We start from the raw sequence: 12,715 nt of genomic DNA on the forward strand, positions 1-12,715 counted from the left end.
AAGGAGTCTCAAAAGCAAAGTAATTACTAAAGAAATGCAGATAGAAAAAACAAAATACAAACATGTTGTACCCTCACACCACCATACCAGACATATTCAGTCCCACATCCCACACATCAAATAATTGTTCTAAACAAACCAGTTGCCAGGAGAGAATTTGCTTGAGGTAGTGAAATGTAAAAGGCCTCAGGCCAGACAGCTCCTCTAATCTTAACTAGATTTAACAGGCTCAGCCCATAACTCAATGACTTTTTAATGATTTTCTAAAAAGGGGCTAAAGTCCCAAGGGAAATGATATTCTCCTTGTTAAAGACACACTAACCCTATTTCAGTCCCATGCACCCTTTGTATTTGTCAAATGTCATTAAAAGATGGATGTACAGTAACACTCCGGTTACATGACTTACAAAAGGTGTTAATAAGCTTAGCTGAAAATGTTACCATTCATTTAAGTTTTACAGCTTTATATTTATACCATAAAATGATATCTAACATATGAATTCCCCTGCACAATCAAGAAAATATAAAGTGATGATACCTTTACCCAAACATATTATGAAGTAAGGGAGAGGCCCACGACTCAGGCTACATATAGCGCACTGTGGGATGTTACCAGTTAGGAATGACTGGTTGTTATGAATAACACCCACATTTTCACTATTGCCCCCCAATGTCTGCAGGTTCAGTTTGTAGGTCTGAATATTGGTTACTGATCCTTTTAATGCCTACAAAAGACATCTCTGAAACCTTGCAATACTCTACCAGCCCTCAAAACCAGGAGTATCTTTGAACACCTCCTTTATTTTATATCATTTTTAAATATGTAGGTTGAGATTTATCAAAGCACATCCTGTAAATTGAATGTTAGAAGCTGAATGGTTAGTACTTTCTATCTCCAAGCTTTGATAAATCTCACCCATAATCCATTTTTATCAATTATATTTAACCTCTATATTTGCCTTCCAAATCTTTCAGTCTGAACTGTTAAGGCCCATACACACTAAGCGTTTTTGCCCAGCGTGTATGCACAGCGATGATCGCTGACATTGCTGGGCTGAATAGCACTCAGTGCATACACACTGAGCGATTTCCCCCCCCCCCCCCCAGCGATGTCAGCGGGGGTGAACGGCTTTCCATAGCAGGACGCTATGGAAAGCCGCTCACCCCGCCGTTCATCTACTGGTAATACCAACAGATGAACGGCGGCCAACGGTGATGAAGCGGGGATGCGCATCAGCACTCATGGCTCATCGCCGGGGCATACACACTGGGCGGTTTTGATCTGAAAGCAGCTCAAACACCAAAAGTGAACTGCTTTCTGCTCAAAATCGCCCAGTGTGTACGGGCCTTTACCCGAATTTCCTAGTATAAAGCAGTATTTCAGCTCACTTTTTTTTTTTTTTTTTTAACTATAGTAAATTACTCCTGTTAGCATTTGGTATTTCTACCCAAAGAGTAGTACAACATAATACTGACAAATATTCAAGGCACAGAGTGCAGTGCAAACACAGCTATGGACCCACCACTCATTACTTTGGGCAAGTGCTCTCAGATTTCTGCGGAGGCTTTAGGGAGCAAGATGACTGTGTTTGTAAGCAGCAGGTGTTTGCACAGAAAGGAGGAGTTGGAGAGTCTGAGGGTGTCCCTAGTAAAGAACAGAGAAGACACACCAGTACAGAAGTGGTGCACCGGTAAGCCTCGATTTGCAAAGTAATGCTGGGTACACATTGGCCGATATATCGCGGGTCCATCGGCCAGTGTGTACCAGCGATAGGTCTGTGAACTCCGTTGTTCACAGACCTATCGCGTTGGGCCTGCTGCACAGACAACAGACAATATTTTGTTATATTGGCACGTCGCTGTGTGTGTATGGCCAACCCTCTCCACCTCGATAGGTCGGCCGTAGAGAGCGTCACCTTCTATGGGCAGGACTATGCAAATCATCCTCTGCGTGAGAGCAGCAGCAGCAGCCTGGCTTCTGTGTGTTGGACAGAGCTGACAGAATCCACAGGAGGTGAGTATCGCGATCCACAGCACAATCAGCAGCAGGGGGGCGGGTTTCAGCCAGAGCTGTGAGCCGTATGGGGAAGGGGGAGGGGAGGGTGGTAGGCAGGTGGGATAGGGGAATCAGCTAATGTAACCTGTGTGCGGAGAGGGGGGTGCGGATGTCACCAGGAGCTCTGACCATGTGCGGGGGGCGGGGGGTACCGGTGTCAGTTTCAGCTGTGACCTGGGGGAAGGGGTGCATGTGTCAGCTTGAGCTGGAACCACGTGGGGGTTGCAGATTCCAGCTGGAGCAGGGACCAGCTGTGCACGGAGTACGTGTGCCAGCCCAGAGCTGTGACCTGTGCTGGTGGGGGAGCTATGTGCGAGTATGTGATTGCGGGCGGGGGGAGGGGAGGCAGTACAGGTATGTGATTGCGGGAAGAAGGGGGGGGGGGCGGTACAGGTATGTGATTGATAGAGGGGGAGACGGTACAGGTATGTGATTGCGGGGGGGGGGATGCGGTACAGGTGTGTGATTGCAGGGGGAGGGGCATTCAGGGCACCGCTAGGACCTTCACCATGCAGGGTCAGTATACATTGTACAAGCTAGGACCACCGTAGTGCAAGGACAGTACATCCAAGGCACTGCTAGGACTGCCACTGTGCAAGTATAGTGTATCCATTGTACGGGAAAAATACAGCCGCCGGAATCCCGACAAGGAACACAACACCAGCGCCGGAATCCCCTCCGATCATCTCCAGTGCCGCCGGAGAGTTAAGCTGCAGCGGGGGGTTACTTTTAGGCTGCGGGGGGAAGAGGTTTAGGCTGTAGGAAGTGAGAGTTAGGGTCAGGGGACCATGGTGGGGAAGGTAAGTATATGTACCTTCCCCCTGTTGGGATGCTGCGGCCGGTATTCTGACCGCCGGCATTTCGACTCCAACCCCACTGTACTGCTATGATGCCGACCGTGTAAGGACAATACCAGATGATAGAACACTTGCCCTGCAGTGATGATACCTACTGTAATGTTGGGTTACATTATCAGCATGAGAGAGACAGAGGGAGAAGGAAGGAGAGAGAGAGAGAGAGAGAGAGAGAGAGAGAGAGAGAGAGACAGACAGACAGACAGAGAGAGAGAGACAGAGACAGTGGAAGACGGAGGAAATGAGACAGTGGGAGATGGAGGGAGAGAGAGACAGGGAGAAGGAAAAAGAGTGAGAGAGACGGTGGGAGACTAAGGGAGCGAGACATTTGGAGATGGAGGGAGCAAGAGAGACAGAGGGAGAAGGAGCAAGAGAGACAGTGGAAGAAAAAAACTACTTTTCCTGTGTGCTCTTTAAATGGCCAGCTCATTCTATAAATTTCAGGAATATTTGGCACATTTTATGACAACGATCTGCCAGTGTGTACGGAGGAAAGATTTAATGGCCAATGTTCTCAACAACAAATATATCTGCAGATGGCAGTGATGGTTGGTCAGTGTGTATCGTCAGCAGATATATCTGCCAGTGTGTACCCAGTTTAAGATTACTATAATGAGAGAAAGCTACGGTAACTGGAATATTTGTGGCATTCTAAAGGTGGGCACACACTAATAGATATATCTGCAGATCAATTGATCTGCAGATATATCTATGGACGGATCGAGCAGTGTGTTCAGCATACACACTGCCCGATCTGTCGGGGAATGACGTCATGAACTCGGCGGGCGTGTACACACGCCCGCCCAGTTCACCTGTCAATCACCGCCGGCCGCCGCAGCATGTGTACGGGCGGTCGGCCGACCGCCCCGTACACACACAGCGACGCGCCAATATATCGGTAGATATATTGGCCGACACGATACGTATGTGAACGACGGAGTTCACAGACTTATCGGCCGTACACACTGGCCGACGGTCCCGATATATCGACCAGTGTGTACGGGCCTTAAAGGTGGGTACACACTATATTGCAGGTCCGTCGGCCAGTGTGTACGGGGGATATGTCTGTGAACTCCGTCGTTCACAGACATATCGCGTAGTCGCCGCAGCACAGCCGACGGCCAATATATCTACCAATATATTGGCGCGTCTTTGTGTGTGTACGGGCATACACATGCTGCGGCAGCCGGCGGTGATTGACAGCTGAACTGGGCGTCCGTGTGTACACGCCCGCCCAGTTCATGATGTCAGTCCCCGACGGATCAGGCAGTGTGTATGCTCAACACACTGCCCGATCCGTCCATAGATATATCTGCCGATCAATTGATCGGCAGATATATCTATCAGTGTGTACCCACCTTAACAGACTACACCAAAACAGACTCCACCAAAGGACTTGTTGCACCAGCTGAGAGCTGGAGGTCTTCAGGTCTCTACTTTGAAAAGTCATGCACATTGTAATAAAAAGCTTCACCCCCAAATTTGTCACATGTTAAAAAAATATAGACTATATAAAATGGTCACATTTCCGCTCACTCTCATGATTAATTTAAGCAATTAAACAAGCTAAACAGAGCAGTATTTTAGGAGGGGAAACAAAATTTTATTTCATTGGTTTACACTTCAGACTTTTCCATCTCACTACACACAGAGGTCTAGTTGGCGGAAGTTGCTTCCAAGAGCAGGGTGGAGGCCTGCAAATTTGTGTGCTAGATAGCTCATATAGGGGGTAAGCAGCAAATTTGTTAGCAGTTGGGCAAAACCATGTGCACTACTTATTTTGTTTCTGTGCAGGGTAAATACTGGCTGCTTTATTTTTACACTGCAATTTAGATTTCAGTTTCAACACGCCCCACCCAAATCTAACTCTCTCTGCACGTGTTGTAACTGTCCCCCCTGCAGTGCACATGGATTTGCCCAACTGCTAACAAATTTGCTGCTGCGAACAACTCTGGATTAGGCCCATAGACACTAAATACGGTATTCAAATGATATATCACGCCCAATCTCCTTTCTAAAAGTATCCCTGTTATCGCGCATATCGTAATCAGGTTTAGTTCTGTAAAGGGTTTGGTGCCTCGCTACCCCAGGGGTACAGACCTGAAATGATGATGTCACACCCCCGAGGGCATATACATAACGGGTGTGGAAGGGGGTGAAAATAATTGAATACTGCCCATAGTCACCTCCAATGTGTTTTACTGGCTGGCTTAAAGCAAGGATTCTGAGAAGCAATTAGCATAAAAACTTGTGTCACTTTCCATGTCACAATGGCCATTAAAAACAAAGGAGAGAGGGGGTGATATAAAAATATGGTAAATCAATATAAAGGTGTATTCTGGGCTACATAGTAAAAGTCGAACAAGTTAAATTACTGACTCCATTGTAGGTGAACAAAGTCAAGACTACAAAAGATTTAGGGGTCTATTTACTAAGCCTTGGATGGAGATAAAGTCAACAGAGATAAAGTACCAGCCAATCAGCTCCTAACTGTCAGTTTTCAAACCCAGCCTTTAATAGGTTAGTTAGGAGCCGATTGGCTGGTACTTTATAATCGTTGACTTTATCTCCATCCAAGGATTAGTAAATAGACCCCTTAGGGAGAGATGTACTAAGCAGTGATAAAAGTGGAGAAGTGAGCCAGTGGAGAAGTTGCCCATGGCAACCAATCAGCTGCTCTGTATACTTTTACAGTATGCAAATTATAAATGTTACGTCAATGCTGATTAGTTGCCATGGTCAACTTCTCCACTGGCTTACTTCTCCACTTTTATCACTGCTTAGTACATCTCCCTCTTAGTATAACAGAGTTAGGGTGAAATCATGGTATCTGAACTGCATGGGAGCAATGTGCCACCCCATATAAAGGTGTGAGGGGAAACTTGCAATGCCGGCCCTACCGTTATGGCTGATAAGTGCACAGCAGGGCAACGCAGCAAACCCTAGCAGCACATTGCTATGAATAAGTAGCTAACTATGACACAATTATTACATTTAAACATGACAGGATGGATCTCAAAAGATTTCTAATTACAGTGCTTTTATAACAAAAAAAGAAGACGAAGATGAAGCACAGAGGTCTATTAGCCTATTGTATATACTCTGGCACACTATATTTGCTTGTGTGCAGATCTACCAATGGCTGTATACTAAATTGGTGGAGTTAGCCAGAGATTGTTAGAACGACACTTCAGTCACAGGAAAAAACCCTAATAAGTCTTCCTAGACTGAGAAGTATATAGTACAGGGATTAGAGATCAGTGCTGAGTGACATGACTGGCAGTAATTGGGGGCAGATCAGTCTCAGGACACATATACCTCATTTACTCTGGCTTGTTTGGAGCGAGTGGGGGGCGGGAGGGTTTTGCAAATCTGCTCAGTTTGCAGACATCATGGCCCCGATTCAGGGGACGCCCAGCCCTCAGCTTTCTGCCCATCCACTAAACCCTACATAGCCCTGGTTAACTGTATAATCCAGGGATTTTAATACATTATCTTAACGAGATCCCAGAGAAGAACTAACCAGCCCTGCAGTTGGATCTTCTAATAACTGAAGCTGAGCAGACCAGCAGAATCTCCTAGATTGCTATGGAAACAATAGGCCAGGATTTACAAGAACGCAGTGATCCAGGGCTGAGCACTGTGTGCCGTCCACAAATGGACACTCAGATCAATCTAACAGTTATCAATTGGTGATCGGGGCATCAAGTCCAAATAACCAGCTATACATGTAGGAAATGGTGGCCAGTGCATTGTACTAAGAAAGTATGTGATAGAAACTATCAGTCCAAGGTCATTATAAACAACCAGAGTCCAGTCACCATATGGAATAATTAATGTAAGGACATAAGAACACTGAAGTGATGACCTCACAAAGTGATAAGTTTATATGGTTATAATATACAGGTACATATGTCCTCATACATCTTTGCTGCAGTCATGCCAAAGCGAACAGCCCCTCTTGGCATGCCAGTTCATGTGAGAATCAACTAGCATTAGGGTTAATGCAATGTGACTAGGACACACCAGGAGACTGTGCTTATTAATTTGATATAAGATACTTGTATATCTGTGTGCGACAGAGTCTCTGAATCTGTATAAAAAGTGCTACAATGTAGCAGCTGCAGCTTTATTCCAATACAAGTTCTGTTCCGTATACAGACTCAGTCACACACAATATACAGTACAAGTGTCATATATCAAATTAATCAGCAGTGTCTCCTCGTGCATCCTAGTCGCATTGCGTTGCAACTAAAACACATTTTCGGCAAAATAAGATGCCCGATGCTAGCAGAGCTGGACGGGACCTGATGGCTCACTCGTGCCAGGCATCTCGTGACACATCTGTACTTACACTTCACTTGTGAATCCTACATGTATAAAAGCATAAAAATACAGAGCTTACCAGAGTTGTCCTGGGTGCTGTACTGCCACTGTGTGCTGGATATAAATGATTGCTCCGGAGATCCCGTTCTACAGCTTTCTACCATTTGCTGAGTGATGTGTCTAACAGTCTCTTTATTCTTTCTGTTCTTCCTTCGCCCTGAGTGCTGCCAGCCATCACCATGCTCTGTATATGCATTACTTGGGTCCCCTTTGTTGTAATGGGATGGGGAGACCTGCTCCTCTTTGATACGCAATGGTCCATAGCACACATCTCCTGCCCAAATGGAGGACACCTCATCTTGACTGTCCACTTTCTGCTCTGTGTCCTCTTTACCATAATTGCTACCCCCTTCATGACAGCTGGCGATAGCAGAGTCTCCAGAAGAGTTGGCCGGACTTGTCCTTCTCGCAAGCCATGGTGAGATGCTGCGCCCGGCCACCACAGCAGAAAGAAGAGCCTCTGCGCTGCTGGATGGGGCACCCATGTCATAGTCTGCAAGTTCATCAGAGGTCTCCGATTTTATGCTGATGTCCAGCGCAGCCTTTATAAAGGTGTGACAAGCCTGGACAATGTCCGTCATCTGAAGGTAACTGGCCGCTGACATCACCTCAATGACATTCTTACTGGTGAGGGCCAAGTGAGCAGAGTACATGAAGTCTATGATGGCTTTGAAGCCCTGGGCTGTTACAATGTCCAGTTGAGTGACTGTGGTCTGTTCAGAGGATTTCTGTACCTGACAGTAGAGAGTCTTGAAGTACCGGCTGCTGCCGAGCAGAACATTCTTGTGCGCCTTAAAGATTTTGCCTTCCACGATGATGCAGACGTCACAGAGGATTCCATGTTGCCGCTGCTCGTTCAGCTCATTCAGAAGCTGCCTGTAGTGGGAAGGGATCTCCATATCCTCTTTACGGTTATTCATTTGTGAATGTCTTTGGTTTGTTGTCCCCACAAAACACTGTTTGAAAAGCAGTAAAATAGATGAACAGAAAAGCACCAAATTAGTACAAAAACATTAAAAGAAACAGACACTGCCAGTTCCTTCAGCTCATGTCATTCCTAAACTACATCATAAGGTCCACAGAGTGCTAAAGAGTAAGTAACACGACGACATAACTAAAATAAGATTTTACTTACCGATAAATCTATTTCTCGTAGTCCGTAGTGGATGCTGGGGACTCCGTCAGGACCATGGGGATTAGCGGCTCCGCAGGAGACAGGGCACAAAAGTAAAAGCTTTAGGATCAGGTGGTGTGCACTGGCTCCTCCCCCTATGACCCTCCTCCAAGCCTCAGTTAGGATACTGTGCCCGGACGAGCGTACACAATAAGGAAGGATTTTGAATCCCGGGTAAGACTCATACCAGCCACACCAATCACACCGTACAACTTGTGATCTGAACCCAGTTAACAGTATGACAACGTAGGAGCCTCTGAACAGACGGCTCACAACAAGAACAACCCGATTTTTTTGTAACAATAACTATGTACAAGTATTGCAGACAATCCGCACTTGGGATGGGCGCCCAGCATCCACTACGGACTACGAGAAATAGATTTATCGGTAAGTAAAATCTTATTTTCTCTGACGTCCTAGTGGATGCTGGGGACTCCGTCAGGACCATGGGGATTATACCAAAGCTCCCAAACGGGCGGGAGAGTGCGGATGACTCTGCAGCACCGAATGAGAGAACTCCAGGTCCTCTTTAGCCAGGGTATCAAATTTGTAGAATTTTACAAACGTGTTCTCCCCCGACCACGTAGCTGCTCGGCAGAGTTGTAATGCCGAGACCCCTCGGGCAGCCGCCCAGGATGAGCCCACCTTCCTTGTGGAATGGGCCTTGACAGATTTAGGCTGTGGCAGGCCTGCCACAGAATGTGCAAGTTGAATTGTGCTACAAATCCAACGAGCAATCGTCTGCTTAGAAGCAGGAGCACCCAGCTTGTTGGGTGCATACAGTATAAACAGCGAGTCAGATTTTCTGACTCCAGCCGTCCTTGAAATATATATTTTCAATGCCCTGACAACGTCCAGCAACTTGGAATCCTCCAAATCGCTAGTAGCCGCAGGCACCACAATAGGCTGGTTCAGGTGAAAAGCTGACACCACCTTAGGCAGAAAATGAGGACGCGTCCGCAGTTCTGCCCTGTCCGAATGGAAAATCAGATATGGGCTTTTATACGATAAAGCCGCCAATTCTGACACTCTCCTGGCTGAAGCCAGGGCCAGTAGCATGGTTACTTTCCATGTAAGATATTTCAAATCCGCCGATTTGAGTGGCTCAAACCAATGGGATTTGAGAAAATCCAAAACTACATTAAGGTCCCACGGAGCCACTGGGGGCACAACCGGGGGCTGTATATGTAGTACTCCTTTTACAAAAGTCTGGACTTCAGGAACTGAAGCCAATTCTTTCTGGAAGAAAATCGACAGGGCCGAAATTTGAACCTTAATGGACCCCAACTTGAGGCCCATAGACAATCCTGTTTGCAGGAAATGTAGGAATCGACCCAATTGAAATTCCTCCGTGGGGGCCTTCCTGGCCTCACACCACGCAACATATTTTCTCCAAATGCGGTGATAATGTTGTGCAGTCACCTCCTTCCTGGCTTTAACCAGTGTAGGAATGACCTCTTCTGGAATGCCTTTTTCCCTTAGAATTCGGCGTTCAACCGCCACGCCGTCAAACGCAGCCGCGGTAAGTCTTGGAATAGACACGGTCCCTGCTAAATCAGGTCCCGTCTTAGAGGTAGAGGCCACGGATTTTCCGTGAGCATCTCCTGAAGTTCCGGGTACCAAGTTCTTCTTGGCCAATCCGGAGCCACGAGTATCGTTCTTACTCCCCTTTGCCGTATAATTCTCAGTACTTTGGGTATGAGAGGCAGAGGAGGAAACACATACACTGACTGGAACACCCACGGTGTTACCAGAGCGTCCACAGCTATTGCCTGAGGGTCTCTTGACCTGGCGCAATACCTGTCCAGTTTTTTGTTGAGGCGAGACGCCATCATATCCACCTTTGGTTTTTCCCAACGGTTCACAATCATGTGGAAGACTTCTGGATGAAGTCCCCACTCTCCCGGGTGTAGATCGTGTCTGCTGAGGAAGTCTGCTTCCCAGTTGTCCACTCCCGGAATGAACACTGCTGACAGTGCTATCACATGATCTTCCGCCCAGCGAAGAATCCTTGCAGCTTCTGCCATTGCTCTCCTGCTTCTTGTGCCACCCTGTCTGTTTACGTGGGCGACTGCCGTGATGTTGTCCGACTGGATCAACACCGGCTGACCCTGAAGCAGGGGTTTTGCCAGGCTTAGAGCATTGTAAATCGCTCTTAGCTCCAGTATATTTATGTGAAGAGACATCTCCAGGCTTGACCATACTCCCTGGAAGTTTCTTCCCTGTGTGACCGCTCCCCAGCCTCTCAGACTGGCATCCGTGGTCACCAGGACCCAGTCCTGTATGCCGAATCTGCGGCCTTCTAACAGATGAGCACTCTGCAACCACCACAGAAGAGACACCCTTGTCCGTGGCGATAAGGTTATCCGCTGATGCATCTGCAGATGCGATCCGGACCATTTGTCCAGCAGATCCCACTGAAAAGTTCGTGCGTGGAATCTGCCGAATGGGATTGCTTCGTAAGAAGCCACCATCTTTCCCAGGACTCTTGTGCATTGATGCACAGACACTTTTCCTGGTTTTAGGAGGTTCCTGACAAGTTCGGATAACTCCTTGGCTTTCTCCTCCGGAAGAAACACCTTTTTCTGAACCGTGTCCAGAATCATTCCCAGGAACAGCAGACGTGTTGTCGGGGTCAACTGAGATTTTGGAAAATTCAGAATCCACCCGTGTTGTTGCAGCACTACTTGGGTTAGTGCTACTCCGTCCTCCAGCTGTTCTCTGGACCTTGCCCTTATCAGGAGATCGTCCAAGTAAGGGATAATTAATACGCCTCTTCTTCGCAGAAGAATCATCATTTCGGCCATTACCTTGGTAAAGACCCGAGGTGCCGTGGACAATCCAAACGGCAGCGTCTGAAACTGATAATGACAGTTTTGCACCACGAACCTGAGGTACCCTTGATGTGAAGGGCAAATTGGGACATGCAGGTAAGCATCCTTTATGTCCAGGGACACCATAAAGTCCCCCTCTTCCAGATTCGCTATCACTGCTCTGAGTGATTCCATCTTGAACTTGAATTTTTGTATGTACAGGTTCAAAGATTTCAGATTTAGAATAGGTCTTACCGAGCCGTCCGGCTTCGGTACCACAAATAGCGTGGAGTAATACCCCTTTTCCTGTTGTACGAGGGGTACCTTGACTATCACCCGCTGAGAAAACAGCTTGTGAATGGCCTCCAATACCGTCGCCCTGTCTGAGGGAGACGTTGGCAAAGCAGACTTTAGGAACCGGCGAGGGGGAGACTTCTCGAATTCCAACCTGTAACCCTGAGATACTACCTGCAGGATCCAGGGGTCCACCTGTGAGCAAGCCCACTGCGCGCTGAAATTCTTGAGTCGACCCCCCACCGTTCCTGAGTCCGCTTGTAAAGCCCCAGCGTCATGCTGAGGGCTTTGTAGAACCCGCGGAGGGCTTCTGTTCCTGGGAAGGAGCTGCTTGCTGCCCTCTCTTACCCTTTCCTCTGCCTCGGGGCAGATATGACTGTCCTTTTGCCCGCTTCTTATAGGACCGAAAGGACTGCGGCTGAAAAGACGGTGTCTTTTTCTGTTGGGAGGGGGTCTGAGGTAAAAAGGTGGATTTCCCGGCAGTTGCCGTGGCCACCAAATCCGATAGACCGACGCCAAATAATTCCTCCCCTTTATACGGCAATACTTCCATATGCCGTTTGGAATCCGCATCACCTGACCACTGTCGTGTCCATAAACTTCTTCTGGCAGATATGGACATCGCACTTACTCTCGATGCCAGAGTGCAAATATCCCTCTGAGCATCTCGCATATAAAGAAAAGCATCCTTTAATTGCTCTAAAGTCTGTAAAATACTGTCCCTATCCAGGGTATCAATATTTTCAGTCAGGGAATCCGACCAGACCACCCCAGCACTGCACATCCAGGCTGAGGCGATGGCTGGTCGCAGTATAACACCAGTATGTGTGTATATACTTTTTAGGGTAGTTTCCAGCCTCCTATCAGCTGGATCCTTGAGGGCGGCCGTATCAGGAGACGGTAACGCCACTTGTTTTGATAAGCGTGTGAGCGCCTTATCCACCTTAGGGGGTGTTTCCCAGCGCGCCCTAACCTCTGGCGGGAAAGGGTATAATGCCAATAACTTTTTTGAAATTAGCACTTTTCTATCTGGGTTAACCCACGCTTCATCACATACATCATTCAATTCCTCTGATTCAGGAAAAACTACAGGTAGTTTTTTCACCCCCCACATAATACCCCTTTTTGTGGTACTTGT

At 47.4% G+C, this 12,715-nt stretch overlaps 1 protein-coding gene across 2 annotated transcripts in view; it reads right to left on the minus strand.

The window, feature by feature from the left end:
• The window catches only part of ZBTB46 (zinc finger and BTB domain containing 46), a 124,525-nt gene that overhangs the window by 59,018 nt on the left and 52,792 nt on the right, over positions 1-12,715 (minus strand). For both annotated transcript variants that reach the window (XM_063959172.1, XM_063959169.1), the window contains exon 3: positions 7,316-8,252. In XM_063959172.1, the coding sequence (XP_063815242.1) occupies positions 7,316-8,216 (901 nt within the window). In that variant the 5' untranslated portion in view covers positions 8,217-8,252. The remainder of the gene's footprint in view (positions 1-7,315; positions 8,253-12,715) is intronic.

Source organism: Pseudophryne corroboree, chromosome 3, assembly GCF_028390025.1.
Source record: "Pseudophryne corroboree isolate aPseCor3 chromosome 3, aPseCor3.hap2, whole genome shotgun sequence".
In the NCBI taxonomy this organism is placed as follows: Eukaryota; Metazoa; Chordata; class Amphibia; order Anura; family Myobatrachidae; genus Pseudophryne; species Pseudophryne corroboree.